This window comes from Coccinella septempunctata, chromosome 5 (genome assembly GCF_907165205.1).
Source record: "Coccinella septempunctata chromosome 5, icCocSept1.1, whole genome shotgun sequence".
Taxonomy (NCBI): Eukaryota; Metazoa; Arthropoda; class Insecta; order Coleoptera; family Coccinellidae; genus Coccinella; species Coccinella septempunctata.
The window spans coordinates 23,160,117-23,182,218 of NC_058193.1; the positions used below are offsets into that span (position 1 = coordinate 23,160,117).

The 22,102-nt window shown below is 32.5% G+C and overlaps 5 protein-coding genes across 9 annotated transcripts in view; 3 read left to right on the forward strand and 2 right to left on the reverse strand.

Moving 5' to 3' along the window:
* The first annotated feature begins 104 nt into the window (after positions 1 to 104).
* Positions 105 to 1,639, forward strand: LOC123313354 (mitochondrial nicotinamide adenine dinucleotide transporter SLC25A51-like). The gene is made up of 2 exons (XM_044898213.1): positions 105 to 123; positions 169 to 1,639. The coding sequence occupies exon 2, from the start codon at positions 262 to 264 to the stop codon at positions 1,090 to 1,092; it is 831 nt and encodes a 276-aa protein (XP_044754148.1). The 5' UTR covers positions 105 to 123; positions 169 to 261; the 3' UTR covers positions 1,093 to 1,639.
* LOC123313347 (isocitrate dehydrogenase [NAD] subunit beta, mitochondrial) lies at positions 1,559 to 4,438 on the reverse strand. The gene is made up of 6 exons (XM_044898204.1): positions 4,056 to 4,438; positions 3,917 to 3,976; positions 3,155 to 3,482; positions 2,436 to 2,692; positions 2,051 to 2,260; positions 1,559 to 1,993 (listed from the first exon to the last, which is right to left on the reverse strand). Exons 1-6 carry the CDS (start codon positions 4,095 to 4,097, stop codon positions 1,742 to 1,744), a joined length of 1,149 nt encoding a protein of 382 aa, XP_044754139.1. The 5' UTR covers positions 4,098 to 4,438; the 3' UTR covers positions 1,559 to 1,741.
* Positions 4,439 to 5,839: 1,401 nt separating this feature from the next.
* Positions 5,840 to 11,396, forward strand: LOC123313346 (zinc finger protein 431-like). 2 transcript variants are annotated; one of them, XM_044898202.1, is made up of 7 exons: positions 5,840 to 6,191; positions 6,699 to 6,935; positions 7,874 to 8,054; positions 8,478 to 8,671; positions 9,515 to 9,844; positions 10,076 to 10,340; positions 10,430 to 11,396. In XM_044898202.1, the coding sequence occupies exons 1-7, from the start codon at positions 6,054 to 6,056 to the stop codon at positions 11,116 to 11,118; spliced, it is 2,034 nt and encodes a 677-aa protein (XP_044754137.1). In that variant the 5' UTR covers positions 5,840 to 6,053; the 3' UTR covers positions 11,119 to 11,396. The 2 variants fall into 2 exon arrangements, with proteins under 2 accessions (XP_044754137.1, XP_044754138.1); XM_044898203.1 differs by having other exon boundaries at positions 8,493 to 8,671.
* A 109-nt stretch (positions 11,397 to 11,505) lies between these two features.
* Positions 11,506 to 13,114, reverse strand: LOC123313349 (transmembrane protein 120 homolog). The gene is made up of 4 exons (XM_044898206.1): positions 12,971 to 13,114; positions 12,733 to 12,892; positions 12,029 to 12,678; positions 11,506 to 11,967 (listed from the first exon to the last, which is right to left on the reverse strand). The coding sequence occupies exons 2-4, from the start codon at positions 12,790 to 12,792 to the stop codon at positions 11,610 to 11,612; spliced, it is 1,068 nt and encodes a 355-aa protein (XP_044754141.1). The 5' UTR covers positions 12,793 to 12,892; positions 12,971 to 13,114; the 3' UTR covers positions 11,506 to 11,609.
* A 244-nt stretch (positions 13,115 to 13,358) lies between these two features.
* LOC123313350 (casein kinase I) overlaps positions 13,359 to 22,102 on the forward strand; it is a 47,901-nt gene continuing 39,157 nt past the window's right edge. For 2 of the 4 annotated variants that reach the window (XM_044898207.1, XM_044898208.1), the window contains exons 1-2: positions 13,359 to 13,806; positions 15,047 to 15,153. In XM_044898207.1, the coding sequence (XP_044754142.1) occupies positions 13,687 to 13,806; positions 15,047 to 15,153 (227 nt within the window). In that variant the 5' untranslated portion in view covers positions 13,359 to 13,686. The remainder of the gene's footprint in view (positions 13,807 to 15,046; positions 15,154 to 22,102) is intronic. The other 2 variants (XM_044898210.1, XM_044898209.1) reach the window with 2 other exon arrangements.

Here is a 22,102-nt window from a genome sequence, read left to right on the forward strand (position 1 = left end):
ATAAGGCCAATAGATGTCACTAAGTACTATAATGGATATTTATATGTATACCTACTACATTTCCTGATATTATTTTTGTAACATCTGTGTCAAGGTATAATCTAAATCTTTCTATAAAACATTGTAGTGTGTTTATAATATGCACTCAGGGTTACCTAGTGAAACAAAGAACTAGATTAAAAAAATCATTTTCGTTGCTTCGGATGACATCTCGTAAAACATAAAAATAGTAACAATGTCAACCTGACATGTATTTTGTATATGAAGAAAAATCCTCTGGTTGATGAGAAAGAATTTATATGTGGATGGGCAGCTGCTGCAACGAATATAATTTTAACATACCCCATTCAGAAAATAAGTGCACTCCAAGTTATTAATCATGAAAATATAACATTAGCAAGTAAACATATAGTAAATGGATGGCACATACGATGGATTTATAGAGGAATCTTGCCTCCCCTATGTCAGAAGTCCCTCTCAATATCATGTATGTTTGGTTTCTACAACAATCTCTTCAACTATTTAACAAGGAAAAATGTGAAACATGCTAGATTCTTGAGTGGACTGGCTTCAGGCACAATGGAGTCTACAATCATGCCCTTTGAAAGAATGCAAAGTATTTTAATAAATAAGAAATTCAACAAAAAATATAAAAATATGTTGGATGTGATGATAAACTTGAACAGAGAATATGGATTCAAAGAATATTATAGGGGATTCAGTTTGATTTTCTTCAGGAACGTATTGGGAAATATATGTTTTTTCACATTGAAACATGAAAGTGATTATTACATTTCAGAATCCCTTGAATCCCCTTTTTTCCAAAATGTTTTTCGGTTTATCCATGGAGGTATAATTGGTGCTTTTCTATCGACCATATTCTACCCACTGACTGTTCTCAAATTAGAATTGCAAAAAGAGGTTGGTACTAAACATTTTTCACCCCTTAAGGCATTCAAGGATGTTTATTCTAATGAGAAAAAATTAAGACATTTTTACCGTGGGGGATTCATGAATGGTGCAAGATCGTTTCTTTCTTGGGGTATAATCAATAGTTCATATGAAATTTATTCCAAATTATTGTTTGAATAAATTATACAATATACATTTCTACAATTATGCTTGTCAATTTCCCAGGAAGAATATATTTCTGTTAATTTAAAGACAACTTGGAAGTTGTAAACTATCACTTCGGCAAGGAATTTCTTGACAACTATGGATGATGCTAATATTGCTAATGCTTATGTCTTGGTCAGTCACATGGTTAATTCATTTGAATATTTTGTCCGAAGTTTATTGCGAATGGTAAATTTCGTGCACTTCAGTCCGCGAACTGATTACGAATGCAGCTTAAAGCCTAGACTGTCCAGGAAGAATTGATTTGACCTAGAGAATTGGAGGAGTTTGTAATTTTCTCCACCTTGAATGTAATAACTGCTTCCTTAAGGGCAGATGAGATGGTTGCATCGTCTCGTTCTGATTTTCTACTAAATATTCTCAAAAAAAAAATTTGTTTTTTCTATTCATATAATGCACCAACAAAACAAAGATTTTGGTATTCTGTTATAAAATTAGTCAATTTATTGTACATTTTATTACTCCTTACAGATTAAAATAAATAAAATGAGAATCACACTTATTATACTGATTAAAATCAACTTAAATTCCAATTTTGGAAAAACATTTTTCTCCTCCAAAACTGAAATTTATATCAGGAAGTCTTGAAAAAAAAAGTTTGGTTTTACGCATATGAACTTGTAGGTATTTTCAAATTATTTATAACAGCAAAAGTGAACTCCTGGGTACTAGCCTGTCCTCCAAGATCTTTGGTGCGAACTTTTCCATCAATCAAAACCTTGTTTATAGCATCTCTTATCATTTGTCCATAAGCTGGTAAATTTACATGGTTGAGGAGCTTAGCAGCACATAACAGCATTGCTGTTGGATTGGCAACATTTTTACCAACTGCTTCAGAAAAGGTATGTCTTGCTCCCTAGTTTAGAATGATTTATAAGTACTTTCATTGTATCAGTTCATTTATAGTACTTACGGGCTCGAAAACAACACATTTTGCAGAGTAGGAAGAACCAGCTACAACTCCTGCACCACCAACTAATCCAGAACAAACATTATCTACAATGTTACCATAAAGATTCGGTGTTACCATAACATCGAATTGACTTGGGTTTGATACTATCTGCATAGTACAATTGTCAACAATCATCTTTTCAAACTCAATTGTGGGGTAAAGTTTTGCGATCTAAAAAGAAAATCAAGATATTTTGTTAACTGAAAAAATCATCATGTAACCCCATATAAATCATTTGTAAGCAAAAATTGTATTTCCCTGTTGTGGAGATATTGTTAATCAAAATGAAGCTGAAATATTTTTCCATTCTCCACAAATGGAAAAGTAATTTTTAAAAAACACTCACTTCTTCACAGCTTCGAAGGAACAAACCATCTCCCAGTTTCATAATGTTAGCCTTATGGACAGCAGTGACCTTCTTCCTATTATTCTTTACAGCATAGTCGAAAGCAAATTTTGCAATTCTTTGCGACTTCTTGGCTGTTACAATCTTCAGACATTCTACAACACCTTTAGCACTTTCATGTTCTAGTGCAGAGTATTCTCCCTCTGTTTGCTCGCGAATTATAACACAATCAATATTATCATGTCTGGTCTTCACACCTGCAAGGATATTCAGTTTTTATAGCCAACACCATTTAACCACTAATTTTAGACATCAATAACACCATCAGTTGTGAATGAAAATAGTTATTGATTCTGATGCATTTACTTATGGCCATATGCACTGTTTCATTAAACGAGATTAATTCCATAAACACCCTTTTTTTCCATAGGGATTCTATGCTTAAACGTCGTTTTAGAGCTTAAGCTTCGTTCAATCAAACGGTGCATACGGCCATTAGTGTCAATTTAATTAATGAAAAAAACTATAATGTGAGGATAACAATTTTTCTCAATTATTGAAATTTTATGGAAGTTTAAGTTTTAATTATTTTTTATTAATTGATTAAAATGTCTATTTGGTGTATCTTCAGATAGGCGTTTCTCAGTATAAAATTACATTTTGGAAGTCAAGAGAATCTCCTCATATTTTTCTTCGATGAGATCGAATATAGGTATTACCTGGTAGTGATTTGATATGCACAACATTTGCATATAGATCAAGAGCATTCCTAAGTTTCATATTTAGAGTTTGAAGTTCCCCAATATGGCCAAAATCAGGGGAAGCTAAAATTCCTTTGAGGCACACTCTGTTCCTTTCAATGGATGAAGCAACAACATCTAGGTCCATACTCAATGTTGGATTTACTTCTGAGAAAAAGTAGGATTCGAAAACTATGGGAACTCCAGCAGCTTTGAAAAGCTTATCAACTGAAGCCATCAATTCTGGTCCAACCCCATCTCCAGGAATTAGAGTGCATTTTATTTTTGTTCCATCGGTTTCAGTGATCTATATCATAATTATCAAACAAATAAATCAAGCATTCAGTTTAATAATGTTGTTATGATTGTAAAACAGATACCCTTGCTTCACACAATGAGGGTAGATGAAAATTGAATGATTTCTGGATTCCAATAAAAATTTATGAGTAAATTTGATTAAAATAATCAATATTCAGATTGCTCTATTGTTTTATAGAATAAATAAAACTGTAACAAAAAACCAGGACCACTGTTTCTTCTTTATTGACTATGATTAATATTAATTATTATCATACATCTTTCCTCAATTAATGGAATTCATTCTATTTGAAATCAAAAGAAATCACATGTCTGACAATATTTCATGATAATCAATTACAGCAGATAATTCAATCAAAATTATATAATATACCTATAACCTGGATAAACATGCAATGATCCTTTGTAACTCAAAAAACTTACTTTAGGATGATTAGCAATAATATTTCCATGTATATTCCTGGAAGCAGCTATTTGGCTAGTCTGTAATATAATATTGAAGAGTATCACCTTTAGAAAAGCCTATTTGATACAAAAAAAAAACAAAAGAAATTATTTTTACCTGAACAAATAATCGTGGCAGATTTCTACTAATTAAAGACATTTTGGAGATTTATAATATAAACTGTAAGCGTGAAAAAAAGTGAATTCTTTTGCTCAAATTTAGTTAAATTAATTAATTGATTGCCGCTTCTTTCATGTTCAGATTCAGAAGAATTCTAAACCACAGAAAACTCGTTTTTATCTGTGATTCCACCAAAGAGAAGTTTTGATTCCACCATCGAAATTTCGAAAAAATGGGTCATAATTTTTTGTTATAAATATTTTATAGAATGATGCCTAGAAATTATAGATGCGATGACTGCTCTAATTGATAATTATCGATCTGAGAATCACTCGTTTAGAAAACTTCACCTTGGTTTATCTTTCGGTTTTTCTACGCTACAGTACGATGTCACTGTCACTGAGATCGATCCAAATGAATCAAAGATCAATTTCCCTCTGAATAAATTGGGTACATAGTTCAATCAATCATTTTAACATTATGTTGTTCAATATTTCGTAAACTACTGATATCATGCCATCAGATTACAAAGTAATCTGTGCCATCAACGGTGTAACAATTCAGCTGCGAAAATCATTGCGATTTTGTAAAATATCGAGAAGTCTGAGAAGTGGACATTCCTCCTATATAAAGTCAACACTTTTATTAAGAGGGTTTCTGTTTTCATTGAAGAATAATAACTCAAAGATGATTTGCATTAACATTGACCTATTCATTCCTCAAACTCAATTTTAACTTCAATTTCGACTTCTTTTCAAAATTCAAGTTCCAAAGTCAAATTTTGAAATAATGTTCTCAATAAATTTCCATTTGAAATTATAGAAAATAAATTTTCATTTGAAATTATAGAAATTTTTTTATTACAAACTAAAAAACATCCCAAACTTTCAATAAATTTATGAAGGAAATTATTAAATCGAAAAAAATTTCAACTATCAGTATCAGTAATAAGAAATTTTTTCATACGATGAGAGCGTAAGTGAACCTGCATGTCTATTGGAGAATTCCTTATGATAGCCAATAAATAATATTCGAACTCTCTATAATAATTAAAAAATATCTAACACAGCTAATTTTACCAATGGAATTCCATATAACAAATTCCTTTAGTTAAAATCGTGCGAATTTTGAGTGTATTACAGTGCGATAATTTCAAAGTATTCTAATCTATATAGTACAACTCTAGTTTTACCCTTAGCATTCGATATAAAATTCATGAGTATGTGTGGTCATGGAAAAAATATCAGTATCGGTATATATATATATATATATATATATATATATTGAACTCACTACAATAATTCCAAAAGATTCAAGGCTAATTTTCTATAGGAATGTCCTATATCAAATTACATTAGTTAATCTAGTGCGCATATTTAAACTGAGTACAATAATTTCAAAATATCCTAATCTAGTGCAACACTAGTTTTACCAATGGAATTCCATATAAAAATTTATGAAGTCATGGAAAAAATATTTTGTTTTAATTATATATCAACTGAGTTAATTCTAGACCACCTGGTGTTTGGTGGGTTTTAGGAAGCAAGAAGATGGGTAATCTGTGTTGTGTGTACGTTGCGCTGCGTCATTTTAAATGGTGGGGTTGAAATCAATGTTGCTGCGCAAGCATCTGCTTTAGGTCTGTCAACGTTGCCTAATTTGCGAATCGCTTTAGTTATTCTTCCTTACTTCATAATGCGCATAGAGAATTTTAAACATGGCAACATTGCGGTTTCCAAGTCTGCTGTAAACCATCGACCAATCGAGAAGGAAGTTACTGACGCCATATCTGTTCATAGAAAGAAACGGCCATTTCTATATGGGTGCTGTGAACACAAGTTTCTCTGTGGTAAATTCTATAATCTGTGTTAGCAAAAAAATCTGTGTTTAAATTAATAATATTCGGTGATACAAACTAATTCAAATTGAAATCGGAATTTTGTGTTGAACTATTTGCAAATTGATCTTCCACTAATATTGGAAAGGACGCCAAGCATGAATTCAACAGAAATTGCTCAAGATTTCACGAATATATGCCGATGCTGCATGGAAGTTGCTTCTTATGACCTTTTCAAAACTTATTTTGAGAACGAGCCTTTAGCGAAACTCTTATCAGTATGCACAAATCAAAGAGTAAGTTACCACTACGTAAGGAATAATTTCATTTATATTCCACCTACTTTTTAAATCATTTTCTATACACATGTTAGATGTGTAAGTTGATTCGTATTTTTGATTTGCCGCTCAATTCATCGACATTCAACTCTATGTTGGAAGAATTTTTTAACACAAATAGGACGAACCATCAAACCAAAGAGTAGAAGTTAATTTGATACTAGATGGGCAAAATCTTTGTTTACAAAATATAGAAAATTTTAATTGTATAAAATTTTCACACAATTGTTCTACTTCATTTGTTTTCACAGCAAGGTCACTTTATTTGATTTTTGGTAATCAAGGAAAGTCAATAAATTGAAGTATAATCATTTAGAACTTGCCTAGTCATGGGTTACTTAACTTGCATAATCTTTACTGATCTCGATTTTAAACCATGTGATAAAATACACATTCTTTTCATAACCCAATTTATTATTGCTGGAAGTCTTGGACGATGCAAAGAATTCATACCGAACATTTCAGATTTCCAAAAACGACATTTTCCCAAAGAATATATGTCAAACTTGCTTGCAAAGTTTGATAGCAGCATATATTTTCAAAGAAAAGGTTATAAAAACCCAGCAAGCACTCCTTTCAATTGCAAGAGTGGTTGATAGAGTGAAAACCAAAAAAAATGGCAATGTTTCCAAAGACCACACTTACCACCATGATAAGCAGCAACTTGCGTCTACTCAGCAGCTTAGTGGACATACAGAACAAGTAAGTTATAACTCACATTATATAAACTTTTAAGTGGTGTAAAGCTTAGCAGAAAAAAGGGATCCTTCTCCAACACTGGTAAACGCTTTCACTAGAAAAGCTACCTCTTCAATCTACATGGAAGACAGTAGGTCTTGAGAATATCTTCACCAATTAGTTGTTTTCAAGTAACTCATAGTTGACTGTTGTAGAGGACAAGTCTATAGTATAAATTTATATTCTAGAGATCCGAATTATTGGATGTTTGGTCTCATTTAAACAATTTCGAGAACTTTAGGGAAGGTCTGAAATTTTTAATGTTTTTGTTTTGTTTACTGTATTCATACATGGTGTGGAAGAGTATTTGAATTGATAAATAAGTACCAAGATAGGTGTTTAGAAATATGAAAATATTTCCAACTGTAGGAAAGCAGTTAATTTGTATCAAATATAACACCTTGTATTTCAATAGACCATTTGATGGGTACAAAAATCTATCGAATGATATTTTACACACTACACCTAAATTTGAAAATTTTAGAGAAGTTATAACAATTCATTTGAGACTTCTTATCTCAATGACAAATTTGAGGAAAACTATGATCCACTGATTTTCAGAAAAAAATCTCATTTGGTTCTCTAGATCCTTCTTATGGACTCTTTGCTTGAAACAGCCTGTATGATGGTGAAAATGCTTTTCTGGTGATATGTATGAATACACTCCCTTGCTCGATCTCTACTTGTTAACACCATAAACTTTGAAGAAAATTGTATTAGAACTTAATATTTTCAATTAAGGGATATTTAATAAGGCATCTATTTGGAACGTGAATGAAAACTTTTCGGTACTTTCATTTTTGTATTAATACAAATCAATGACTAGTTTTTAAGGCCTAGTGTTATTCATGTGACTACGAATCTTTACAGGCCAGCTGTTACACTGAAGTAATTTGTTTCAGCATATGCCAACCATGAGTCATGTCAAAGTGGAAATTGAAAACCAGGATGATGATTATCTCTTACATGAACAAATGCAGTTGGAAAATGCTGGAATGGAAGTTAAATATATTAAACAGAATGGCGATGGTGAAGAACAGGAATTTTGGTTGCAGGAAGTGCCTGAAGGCGAAGGAAGCAATCGTAAGTATTCTCAATCTGTTTTTCTTCTGTTATTCTCCATGGTATACCCTAAATGTAAATTTCTGCTAGTCCAATTACTTTCATTATTTCTCATAGCCATATCGGCGTTAAACTCACTAATATAATGTACAGCGTTATGCATCAGAATATTAATTTTATTCTGGAAAACTGAAAAGCATTACCAAAAAGTGAATCAATAGAATTAACTCTTTTTTTTTATTTATTCAATGAATCTGTTTATTAGTCAGCCAGTAATATCAAAAAGATTTGGGGTTTGAATACTTAATTAAGAATAATATTTTATCATCAGTGGCATGATCTTGTTTTTTTACTGATTTCTTGAATATTTTATTCAATATTGAACAAATTATGGATGTAAACTAAAGTGAAATCATTGTCAATACATTGTGTATTGACATATAGAGTTTTTTGCAATAGATCCTTCTCAGTCTGAACAATATGAGGATATGAACAACATCTTACACAATGTGAAAGTTCTGAATCCGGTTCATTTTGCCGATGGTAATACCTATGTCGAAGGAGATGCTCAGGAAGGAGAACATGAAGGATACCAGACGATAGAATTTATCGATGAAGATGTGAATTATGTCGATGAAGTAAGTTAATCACTATTGATACTATTATGGTTCTAAATCTCCTCTAAAATTTATCACATCTATGAAAAACTATATTCCTGAAACTTATACCATTCGATAATCTCCTGAACCTAAACTATAACAGATGAAAATTTATTTTTTTCATGAAAATTTCCGAAATTGAGAGGCATCATTTCGAAGGACCTTTTTTTTCTAAAAGCAACATTTATAATAAGAAATGGATCACGCCTTCATAGTAAGGCAGGTAAATAAAAATCAAATTAATTCAGATGCATAACATCCGCAGATAATGAAATCAACGAATGTTACGATCTAAATCGAACTAACAAACTAGCATATGGATGCATACTGCTATCTTCGCTCTGAGAGTTAGGAAATTGAATTGGGTTGGTTCCCGTTTCTCTGTCAGGTGTCGGTACGATGTATTTATACACCATACCCGCTACTGATATGGAATAAAAGGAGCCGGCAATTCATAGCATTTCGTTGACGAATGAGTTTTGTTGCTCTGACGAGGTCAAATAAGACCGAAACCATGGTCAGCATCTACTCTTTGTCGACGAAATGAAATTTCTGGTAATACTTCGAGCGATGGTAGTTTGTTAGTTCGATTTAGATCGTAACATTCGTTGATTTCATTATCTGCGGATGTTATGCATCTTAATTAATTTGATTAACATTTATAATCTTCTATAGTTTGGCGGTGCTGAACATTGAATTTGTCACCACCATATACGATACTGAATTACTATTGAGAACCTGAATGCTTCCTCAAACGGAGGTTTCGACTCCAAAACTCATTGGTACATATCCATTGCTTATTCGTAATTGCTTCATTTTCAGTCTTCCGTTGAGACCAAGCAAAAAGAAAAAATCCACGTCTGTCGTGTTTGTCACGAGGGTTTTTTCACGTCCAGAGAGTTGAATAATCATGCTCAAACACTTGGACACGCTCAGAGATGTTGCATTATTTGCTACCAAGCTTTTCACAGTTATTCGTCTTTGATCAAGCATTGTATGGACACTGGACATACTCGCCCCACGATGTACAAATGTCCGTATTGCTTCAAGAAATGTGACAATAAACAAATTTTGCAAAGTCATATCAAAAACCACATGAAGACTAAAATTATCAAGGTTACCAAGGATAAGAAGGGCAACTTGGGATGTCAGGTATTTGTTATAACATATTTTATAACTCTGTGTATTTTATTTTTATAAGGGTGGGTTTATACAGGAAATAAAATGAATTAGGAAGCAATCTTCCATCACCAATAGGGCTTTCTTATTCAGTTCCTTATTACATTTTATTTGCTCTATTACCTCATCTCCAGAATTAAAAATTACAAACTTCGAACATTTGATGATTTACAGATATGAAACAGCTTCAAATTCATTTTTTAGGTGTGCCGAACAGCTTTTATTTCTGTTTCTGATCTGAGACAACACTACAAAGATAATAAAGAGAGCCATTTAACCTGTCATGTGTGCCTTGAGAAATTCAATAATTTAACAAAACTTGATACACATCTCAAAAATCACGACATTGAAAAACCATTTGGATGTGAAATTTGCGGTGCCAGATTCAACTTCCAAATCAATTTTGAGCGTCACCTTAAAAAGCATACCCAAAGCGAGACATTGTATAAATGCCAGTTTTGTCCAAAAGGTAGGTTATTCCTTATGAAGTTAAGAATACCTTTTTCATTACATTGGATGGGGTTGTTGAATATTGCTTACCTCAATGTTCATTTCCAGTTTTTTCCGATGAACCCTCAGTAGAAGAACATGAGAAACTTCACGAAGTAGTTGAGGACAACAGAAGTCATCACTGCACAGAGTGTGGGAAATTATTCACCACCGCAGGATTTTTGAAGAAGCATGTAGAACGTTTTCACCTTGGGTTGAACTTCAACAAGACCCAGCGTGTACCTTTCGAATGTGAACTGTGCGGAAAGGTTTTATCTTGTAAAGCCACTCTCTACAGTCATATGAAGAATGTTCATGAGAAAAGTCAAAAATCGTTCACCTGTGAAATTTGTGGAAAGATTCTGAAGACTAAAACGTCTTTAGAACTACATACGAATTATCATAATGGAAATTGTCCTTTCAAATGCGGAATTTGCGGTAAAGCCTTCACCAATGCAACAACTTTGAAGAGTCATTCATTGATACACACCAATGAAAGACCTCACGAGTGCCAGGTCTGCCACAAGACTTTCAAGCAGAAACCACACCTTACAACCCACATACTCACCATTCATACAGCACTAAAGCTATTCAAATGCGACTATTGTGAGAAAACGTTTGCACTCAAAGGAAATCTTTCCCAGCATTTAAAGACGCATACCGGGTGCGAGTCTCCATTTGTTTGCTCTGTTTGCAATAAAGCCTTTTATTTCGCAAGCAGGCTAAGGAAACACGAAAAGATTCATATGAAGCAGTGAGTTCATAGACTTTCATGGAATAATTAATATTATTATTGAAGTTGTTTGTTTATTTCCAAGAGGTCATGAAAAAATTTTGTGGTTTAAATAACCAACCAAATATGTATTGAATTTAGTTTAATCAGAATCACTGAAAAGTGATCGATATGCACATATGGCCTAATAGTCAATTTGGGGTTAATTGTTGTATACCTCTTCCATTTCAATATTAGTTCTTATAAATATATTTAGTTAATATCTTGTAATGTTCGATTATAAATAAATGTTGTTTTCATTTAGTAGGTTTCATTTCCAAAATAGATTGTCCGAGTATCAAAAGAATTCCACAGATTTCAACTTGGGCATGATTTACGCAGTACCACAATTCGTTTAGAAATAAAAAACGTCTCTTCTCACATAATTTATTCAAATGATACTTCAAGCTAATCATATTGAAATAAAGGGTAACTAGATATAAATATAACATTATTTTCATGGACAACTTGACCCATTCAATCCTGCTTGGTGGAATCGCTTTCTGTATCATCATTGATAAGGAATTGACTACTCAGTCTCTGGCTCATTATGTTGTACTGTAATTTCATTTTTTCTTGAATTTTGTTCGGAATAACCATGATTGTGGTAACAGTGTTTCCGATAAATAGAAATAGGAAAAATGCTGATAAAACGGGAACATGCCAAGTTGTAGATGGTAAGAAACTGAGTTGATATAAAGTATATGCATTATAAAGTTGAAAGAAATAACCAATGAATAAAAATGGAAATAGGAAACCAAGGCCACGCCACATCCAAGAGTGGAAACCTTCTACCGTTATATCCATATTGTGTCTCTCTCCCAAGGCTTTCAACCTAAAAGAGGTATCACCATATATATTTCATCTTCATACAGAAAACAATGCAATTAACAAACCTGTATAACACTCCTTGTTGATATCTAAATTGCAAATACTGAACCGTACTGATATACCCATTGAAAATCAAAAATTGATACCTGAACAATCCCCATGCTTTATTTTCTGGCCAAATCAGTAGAATAGCAGCTGCAACTGTAGATACAAAATGATGTAGTCTCCACCAACCTTTAATTCTTGATCCATTAACTTTAAGGATACTTTCTCGAATTGTTAATGTACAATAGTACCAGACCAATAGAAATAAGTGACATAATTCCAAAGGTCTATATATAATGATTAAATTCAATAGTGAAAATATAAAACAAATGATACTCAAAACTAGTTTAAATTTTTCATATTCATCCTTGTACTTAAATTTTTCCTCCTTATTCAGTATAGAAACGTTAACATTTCCTAATATGATTCTTAAATAAATGCCATTCTTCTTTGGTAATGTTTGTTCTATTCCTTGGAGTTGTATTTTCCTTTTCAAAATATCATTTTCCAACTGTTCAGTTTGTTCTTTTGCACCTCCTTTCTTTTTCAAATCTTTCAATGTTTTGGAAATTTGATCAAGGCGATATTTCTGATGTGTTAATTGTTTCAGTACGTTATTCTGGAAACTTCCTAGTTCTTCCAACTTATCTGTATATATTTTATTCACAGCCTGAAAAAAATTATTATGTTTGATATACCCTTCAATACATTATGGCTGTTCAACCTCTAAATCCTTGAATTCTGTCGACAATTCGTTCCATTCTTCTAATAAATCCTGAACCATTATTTCGGCAATTTTCAAATGATATTCTGGCGTTGTAAAAGTTGGTGTTTTTGAGAAGGTTATCCGAAGTTTTTTCACTGGCGAGTAGAAAATAAAATCACTGAAATAATAGGATAATATTTATTGAAAGTCTCTTTTGAAATACTTATATAATAATAGAAAAAATAACTATAATAACATTCGACTTTGTATCCTCAAAATTAATAATTCTATCTAAAGTACTCCAATCCAACCCAAACGATAAACACATAAACCATTGGTGTAGTTATGTTAATTTTAAACCAACGATTAGGGAGAATCTGTTTCAAACTAATATGAATTAAAATGCCCTATAATGCACCTATAATGAACTATGTGGTTTATTTATTCGTATGATCGACATTCAATGAATTATTATTTCAATTTCAATCGAGTGTATTTCCTGTTGGGGCCGTTGTTTAATATTTCGGAATATATCCTAATTTCTACTTTATCTCCAATCATAGCGACCGCCACTGGTTGGTCTATCCTATTTGTTGGTTACCGTGATTTATTATTTTTTTCAGTCGCGAAGCAACAGTTTCACGAAAGAATCAATAACTGACAATTTAATGTCTTCATATATGGACTATTGATGAACTTTTGAGGATTTTGGTCCAGTTTCACGTATTCGTAAACAATAAAGGCATAATTTCCAAATTCTGCAGGGAATTTGTTTCTTATACGTTGCACCGAATTTATATTCTTATAATGAATCCCCGAAAGAGGTCGCGCTAGGAACATGACGTCAGAATCAGTCAGAAATATGTCGGCATTCTGATAGTACAAGTGATGGTTATTGTGTAAAAATATTTATATTCGGTTATCCAAATTGTGTAAAAAATTAGTGAAAAGACAATTTAATAAATTGTAATCATGGCTGCGGTTTATGGGAGTAAAGACTTGATAGTTGGTGGAAAGTATCGTCTAGTTCGTAAAATCGGCAGTGGATCATTTGGTGACATATTCCTCGGCATCAATATCTCAAACGGGGAGGTAAATATCCATATTTCCTTATCAAATAACAGCACAATATTATGGTACCATATAAATATTTACTTATGTTGGAATCGAATCTTCTCATTTTTCATTATAATTTCTATGCAACACCTACTTGTACAACAAAGGCAAATGGCAGAACGACTTGCTCCGTTTCCTCGACTTTTTTATGACCAATTTTTTCGAACTGGAAATTCAATGTTCTTTTAATTCACCTAAATTGCATTCCATGGAGAGTGGAGGAGTTAGACCAAAATCGTATTTTCGATTCGACAATAATTACAACATGTTTCAAAAGTAGGTTATTTGTGGAATTGTAATAATATGGGGCTAATGGAAATGTGACAAATATTTCACAATAACAAATATACTCCTTTACTCTCTCTCCTCTCAACACATATGCTCAAGTCAGAAGCATATTTGATGAAATTATCCTTCATGCAATTTTTGATTAAGTGTGTGCATGTTTATAATTTAGGGGAAAAATATTTGGGTTATTGAAGAATTGGATGGGAAATTTCGTTCCATCATTCTTATTCCCCCTTTACATCCCGGAGATTCAATACTTTGAGATAATCTTCTCCTCAAAATTAATATTCATAAACAATACTTCAGTACCTACAAATTTCCATGAGTCAAATCATCCTCCCAATTTTTCATCATCTTAGAAAACTTTACATTGCATAGTACCAACGTATCTGAATTTTATATGATGAATGAAAGCCGTTTGGATATTATTTTTGCAGTGATGCATGCCAAGATTGTGATTTCTTTTCCTTGACATGTTATACATTAATGTTTTTCTGATTATTAATTTTTGTGTTCTGATGATTCATCACCATGCACTCTGCCATTTTTAGTATTCTGGATTTATTAATAAGCAATATAACTGCTATTGCATTTATTTAACCTAACTTTGTTATACAAATAATTGATAAATTTTTGTTGGTCACTTTTGTAAAACAAACATTAACAATTCAGTGAGTACACTAATATCTATCAAAACATCAATGGTCAGTCAAAGAAATTTGAGGTGATCATCAATTAACTGAAACTATATTCTGCAGGAAAGGAAATTGGGGGAAAGTTTTTCATCAGATGAATTCGGAAATTTTTTGGAAAATTCATTCATTGTTTTTGCTGTTTCTTGTTTTGGGTTTTGTGTTCCAATTATTAACTCAATGTTTAGGAACTGAATAACTGGAACAATTCTTCCTCAATCTATATTTTCTTTTAGGAAGTAGCTGCCAAATTAGAGAATATTAGAGCAAGACATCCACAGTTATTGTATGAAAGCAAATTATACAAAATATTGAATGGAGGAGTAGGAATACCACACATTAGGTAAGTCTGTTTACTTTAATTGATTGTTGATATAAATTTAGAATCAAGTTTAGAATATTATAATCAAAAACCTCCTGCTATGAAAATGGTTTTGTTGGAAAGGGGTGATCAATAAAGAGGAAGAAAATTGAGGAATTAAATACAAATAATATTTGAGAAATTTTTGAAGAAATATAAAAAAATCAATATATTATTATTTTCACCTTATTACACAATAGAACAGTTTTTACCACATGATTAAGGGGTTAATTTCTTGGTGGATAAAAACAGGTTTCTAATGACGTTATATGCAGGATGAGTCAGAATATTTCCATAAGATACTTATGTTATTTGCAAATATCTCTGCAGTCTCAATTTCCATATATGTGGTATATTCTGTAGAATTAGTATCGATTAGTGTGAAGATGTTGAACAATCTTTGCTCTGTATAATAAAAATGAAGGGAAATGTGTCCAGGTATTACTGTATTCACATCACTGATTTAAAAATTGAAGCTAGGATATTATTAAATTATCAGTACCTTCATCAATGATAATAAGTACCTATACAAGTAACACTAGAAACAGTGCTTGTAAAATTGTTTGTTGTCAAAGTGCTATTTTTGGTATTGGTATTGTATTTTCACACCATTTTTTGGTCGGAAAGACTGGGCGGACATCAAACTAATGGTGATAAATCTGAACTAAATTTTGTAAATAATTTAGGCCATAATTTAGGCCGATTTCAATGGTAGTTTCACAATCTATTTCCAAAATATTTTACACTGTTGCTTGAGTCCTTTTCTGCAGAGATTTAAAATTATCGAATAAAAAATTGTCCAAGTACATATCAAAATATTCAGAAAAATGCGGATATCCCAAGCCCCAACGTTAAAATATAAGTACAGTTTTATTTTACTAAAATTTCTACGAAGGGCTCATAGAGCTGACATTGTTAGTTTTCGAGAAAAGCCATAAAAGGAAGGAAATTTTGAATGCATACATAATTTAATAATTCCAACATGCCTAGGTCATAGAATAATTATAGAGATCTAATCTTCAGATTTTTTTTCAAATACCATATGATTTTTTCCAGTTAATTACAACGCAATTTTATTGACTATGTTTCACAAAAGTTTTATGGATCATTTGGCAGAAGTTTGATTTTGCATCGTCATCAAGGGAAATAATGTTGGTATCCAATTTTGAACTGACAATCAGTTGCAAGTATGACAGTTTATAATATAATGAACAAACGTCTTTATAATAATAACCAAAAGAGCAGTAGAAATGACAAACAATAATAAAATATACTGAGGTTATTTTAAAAATTGCTCAAAATGTGATCCACCATTATCGATATACACGAGAGAGAATATTTTAAAAATAAAAGTTCACTATTATTTTTGCGGAGATCAGCTCGCTATGATTATTCAATAACCGGCATTGAGTTCAAAAAAATTATGTAATCTTCCAAAATTTCATTCGATCGAATCGATCAGAAAATACTGTGACAATTTTGCTGAAATGTGCGATTCTTGTTTTACCGGGGATTCTCTAAAATCGAAGACATCTGCTCGAGGAGTTAATATGAATTTACGAAAATAAAACTGTACCTTTTCACGCTGGAAGTTTTCATTTTGAAGGTTGTTCTCAGTGAGAAACGAAATAGTAGGTCCTTTCGTTTGCATAAAAAGTGTAGCACTTTTCTACACTCGATTTTAGTATTCGTTTGCTGATTGAATTTACACCAGTGTAGAGGAGGTGTAGTTTATCTACATCTCCTTTTGACTATGTGTAGATAAACTACAATTCCTCTACACTGGTGTAAATCAAATCGAGTGTAGAAAAGTGCTACACTTTTTATGCAAACGAAAGGACCTCATGTCTTACGTTTATACGACAGTCGATATTATATCGTAGATCCGTTGAAGAACAAGAATACGAAATCGAAACGTCACTTTCAAACCTAATCTAGAGGAAACATTAAACATGGTGCACAACGTATGATTACCATTCAGTAATTACCTATTCAAAGAGGCTCATCTGCTGACCGGACGACCTGTAATAGTTATGAAAAAAAAAAAGAGCAGTTGATGATTCCGAATTTACAGTGGGCCAAAGCGACTAGAGTCGAGCGTCGCTCAAGTTGAACGATCGTTTGATTGATCTGTTTCGTTCGCGAACGAAAACGAACGGTTTTCAACGGTTTACACATTCAGTTGGCGTTCAATTATAGACTTCCAAGTTTTTACACGCTTTTGTACGACCTCATTTCTCCGTTTAAGACTATATAATACACCTGTTGCCGTTCTAGGTCTGCCGAAGTAATTTTTTTTTGCGGTCATGAAAAAATAGTTTAAACCGAATCCATTGTTTAATTATTCAATTAACGCTACAAATTTCACACAAATATCATTATCCCCCGAGTCTTTGGAATATTCTAAATTAAACTGTTCCAATATTGAATTGATGTGGCCGACACTGGATGAAAGTCCTCAATTAAACTAGAAACTGAATTACATATATGATTTTCACTAGGCTGAGTTATTCAACCACCACACGTGCTTCGTTATAACAATAGCGGCTTGAGGTGCGTGAAGCTAAACTTCAGTTTACTTACACTACACTTTAGTGTAGTGATTGAATGGCTCATCGTAGTGTAAATTGAGTAATTCCGTTTGTAGTTCCAATTCCAATTTTTGATATAAAAATTTTACATTGAATTTGATTGTACTCAGTGTATTTGACGTATGTATAAGCTGGTCACTAGATTTTGTAATTCATTGGGCAAAAACAGAAAGGCAACCATCGACGTGGGAGTATTTTTCAAAGGCTTCCGAAATCGATCATAGTCATGGAAAACTGTTATTGAAAAATCAGGTTTGAAATTTTTTTTGCAGATTTTCAAAGCATTCTTGCACAATATAGGTAGGACTATGTAAGATATAATTATAAAATCTGTGTTTCATATACAACCGACTTTGAATGTCCCCAGAAAAAAAAAGGGTGTCAAGTGTGGGGACACACTTGACTCCTCAATTTGTGTTATCACAGCATATGCAAGTTTAAACTGAATAATTATAAGTTTCATTCATTTTTCAAATGCACCTCGAAAACTATTCAAAATCATTCTTCAAATATGAGGTGTTAAAATTTAAATCGCTTCGTTTCTAGTTTACGATTTGGCAACAGCGCCTACTAGAAAATAAAAGGAACAATATCTTGTTTATAAAATAACAGCTGTTGATTCACAGCCATCATAAGGCGAGTACTCACTGGCGAGCCTCAACAGCAATCGGCCATAAAAATCCCATAAAATTGTACGACCTTCCTCGTTCGTCGCAGACTTCATAGAGCATCTTTGTTTATCTCATCAAGATTGAGTGTATTTGTTGTCCTTTATTATCAACGCATATTTCAGTCGATGTTGCCAACTTGTGCACTAGAAACAAACGCTTTAAATTTTAAATACTCATTTTTATTTTTCATTTTAAAGTACTTAAAATAATTTTTCTTGGGAAAAAGTGTTATTTCAAAATGTGACGTTTCAAAGATATTTCATAAAAAAATACTTCTCGTCAGAAGGAGTATTCCCTATTGAGAGTTAAAAAATCTCGACGGAATTTTTTCAAATATATTGTGCAAGAAAGATGTAAAAATTAATAGTCAGAAATGGTCTCTATACCATTTGATTTTGAAAACCAGTAAAATTTTTTTAGTAATGGTTATTTCGTGATAACTTTCCACTCCCATTTTCGAAAGTTTTTCTGATAGCTCATTTGGATTGTCCTTGAAAAATACTGCCATATCAATGGTGACTTTTTAATTTTGCTCATTGAATAAGTCGCAACATCCAACCGCTCACTTGAAACACACTATACTTCACATTTATAAGTTTTATCATAATTTTTGTTATCAAAAACGCAGAATTAATTATATACATGTATTTTACTGAAACCAGTATCACATGTTTTGTTGCAGAGTCGAGCAAAGTGAAGAAAAATATTCAAATTGCAGCACATACGTAGCTATAGGAAATTACTTCCACATCAGAAAAATCTGTCATTACAAGTTTGTCAAGCCGTGAGCTAACGACATCGTTAAACATATAAACGTTTTTAAGTTAATATGTTGATGGCGATGTCAGTCATCACGTTAACAGTATTATAATAAGGAAGACGTTTTAGTTGATTTCTAATTTTTACTCCACTTCGTGATCCGTAATCGACAACAGATTTATTTTCATTTGAAATTATGCAAAATTGAACGTATTTTATCGCTTGATGTAACTTATGACATTAGTCGACTTCCTGTACTTTCTTCGAAAGGAATTTTCTTAGATTTTATCACTCCAATACTCAAAAATTGATAAGATTGACTACTTATAGGAAAAGCTCGAGTGTCTTTGCGGAAATTACAGCAAAGGTATGACAAGATAGTATTTCAAGTATTTGAAATGAGGCTCCCTCATTTTGTTTCATTTTCCCCTCCTATGTTTACTCCGAGGTTTACTCTAAAGTTAGTATAAGGAAATGTGCAGTATAGTTCATTCAAGAATTATTGACATCCCAGTAGGCCTTGTGGAAAGTCTAGAACCGGCTTAAGATCTCCATTAGGGTATTTCGGATCAGCTGACTTTGACAGGACAGCTGAGGGACACACAAGTGTTGGTTAAGTTGATGTTATTGTGATTTCGTGTGGTTTTTATAAATTCATATCATTGGATATGTCGTTCAGTAAAAACCATGTATTCATCAGTGGTGATATGAAACGGTATGATACTGACAATATTGGCAACTTGAAGTTTTGTCATCATAGGTGCCATAAATTTTGTTTGACACTCAAGTCAATCTGTCAATCCGAAATATATAAACATATCCTACATAAGTATTTAAATTCAGAGCAAATGAATCTGCTTTCAAAATTGATACAATTTTTTCTCAGTTTGTTCGGTTAAATCAAGAATAATACAAAATTAGAATTATCTTCGGTCAGTGCAAGACGAGGTGCAAGACTTTTTTAGGTTTGACCGACGGTTTGACGTATATTGTGCACTCAATGCTTAAATTTTACCGTCCAATTCATTCCACTTTAGATTAATTCAACAAAAATAATTTTTATGTCAACACTGAGTAAGATTTCAATGCACAATATGTTTCGATCTTACTGACAGGTCATCTTCAGGCCATAGGACCTGATTTGACTACAAATCTTTATTTAAGATGACGAACATAAAATTTTTTTATCCTGTGTCTGGTCTGTTGGTACCACTACTCGCTTTGATGAAGTTTCAAAGTAAGTGTATATTCCTGCGGAACTCTGAATATCTTCTACAATTCGAAATTCGATCATAATGTAATAGCAGCGCATTCATTTCCGCGATGTTAGCCAGTGAGAAAGACGTAACGCAGCGATCTTTTGTGTAACAAAGAAAAGATCAAATTACGAAAGACACTATTGAAATCCACGGTCGTCGCGTAGTCTGCGATTGTAAAAAAAAATCGAGGGGTTATTGCTGGGGGGGGACTGCATCGACTTGCTCCGTTTGATCGACATTGTGCAACTTTGTAAGTTTCTCACCCACGATACTGAGATCTCAATATAAATGGAAGCAGTGGCGGCTCGTCACACCTGAATAACTGTTGTTCGATTGCTCTACTCGAGTATTTTTTATTTTTCACTGAAAACTGATGCATTCTAGAGAAAAAATGCAGGGACTTTTTTCGTTCTGCATTGAATAAGAATTGTTGAAATTAATTTAATTTTGGAAAAAGGCGTACTATTTTTTCTTCAAGAAAATGGAAAACAATGCCAGTACGCCCGCCACTGTAGTAGCTTAATACGAGGTATTCAAACTAAAATAATCACCTAAACAAAGTATCCATTTTTATCGAATTCAAGGCGTTTCGAAAATATCGAGTACTTCGTTATATATTTGATTGATCTAAAATGTGCAACCGAATTGAAAAATGGTTCGTAAACTACATATTCAGCCCTAAAGTCATCCTGAAATTTGTGAATAGGATAATAATTAACCAGATGAGTTATTGTTTTTCCCTTGGTTTTTGCTGGTTCCCCGCATTCAAAACTAGGGTTTTCACAACTGAATTCCATCTGAAAAGCATACTATTACAACGCCCTTGACCTGTTCGAATACGATTCAGAATACACCATATTTTCATGCTAAGATCAAAACCAGGAACCGAGCCAGGAACTCTATCGAATGATCAGTAATAGATCTTTGTTGGAAATATTGCAAGTATTTCATTCAGACTGCCAAATTTAATTAATTAATGATGGTTTATGGATCATGATTCCACTGAGTTCTAGATCGCCAAAATTAAATTTTAGGTTGTAAACCTGTACAGATTCGTAGTAGTGATATTTTTGAATTCCTCATTTTTTTTAAGTATGATATATCCAGATGACGTTGTTCGATCACTTTCAGACGATTTCTTCCACTTTCTAATCATTTCTGATATGATAATTTCGTTTGAACGACCTGAATTTCTTTATCAGTATTACTTTTACGGTTTCATCCAAATTGGGTTCTCAAACGTTCCAATAAATAAAGGAAGAGGTTTTCTCATTCAAAATTTTACTTATAATTCACAACATACAACTTATCCATGAGGAAAATTAAAAAAGATACCGAATTTTTGGAATTATATTAAGGGGAAATAAAAAAAATTGAAAATTTTCAGAAGTCTTGTTACTGATTTCCCTAACGGCCTTTAAAACTTTTTTCGAATTGCTAGCAACCTTCATTGTAGCTGCGGCACAAATCATTTTGGTTTTGACGTTAAGACCTAGTACAAATAAATACTCCTTCTTTCTACAGGTTGGGCATCCAGAAATTTGTCATTGGCATATCTTCGAAGTTATTATATTAGTACGAAGAAATATTTGAAATGTTTCAATACTACAGGGGGGAAACAAAAATGGCACCTCTAGACACTCACCCCTAT

What these genes read in the sequence shown, in the direction of transcription:
- LOC123313347 (XM_044898204.1), bottom strand. Translation starts at nt 4,097, where the DNA reads ATGTCTTTAATTAGTAGAAATCTGCCACGATTATTTGTTCAG. An exon ending in TTATTGCTAATCATCCTAAA is followed by an intron (nt 3,483 to 3,916) that starts GTAAGTTTTTTG and finishes ATTATGATATAG; the next exon opens with ATCACTGAAACCGATGGAAC. An exon ending in AATGTGTTGTTTTCGAGCCC is followed by an intron (nt 1,994 to 2,050) that starts GTAAGTACTATA and finishes ATTCTAAACTAG; the next exon opens with GGAGCAAGACATACCTTTTC.
- LOC123313349 (XM_044898206.1), bottom strand. Translation starts at nt 12,792, where the DNA reads ATGGTTCAGGATTTATTAGAAGAATGGAACGAATTGTCGACAGAATTC. An exon ending in CAGAATTCAAGGATTTAGAG is followed by an intron (nt 12,679 to 12,732) that starts GTTGAACAGCCA and finishes AATTTTTTTCAG; the next exon opens with GCTGTGAATAAAATATATAC. An exon ending in CAACAAGGAGTGTTATACAG is followed by an intron (nt 11,968 to 12,028) that starts GTTTGTTAATTG and finishes TACCTCTTTTAG; the next exon opens with GTTGAAAGCCTTGGGAGAGA.
- LOC123313354 (XM_044898213.1), top strand. Translation starts at nt 262, where the DNA reads ATGAAGAAAAATCCTCTGGTTGATGAGAAAGAATTTATATGTGGATGG.
- LOC123313346 (XM_044898202.1), top strand. Translation starts at nt 6,054, where the DNA reads ATGAATTCAACAGAAATTGCTCAAGATTTCACGAATATATGCCGATGC. An exon ending in AGGGCAACTTGGGATGTCAG is followed by an intron (nt 9,845 to 10,075) that starts GTATTTGTTATA and finishes TTCATTTTTTAG; the next exon opens with GTGTGCCGAACAGCTTTTAT. An exon ending in ATGCCAGTTTTGTCCAAAAG is followed by an intron (nt 10,341 to 10,429) that starts GTAGGTTATTCC and finishes GTTCATTTCCAG; the next exon opens with TTTTTTCCGATGAACCCTCA.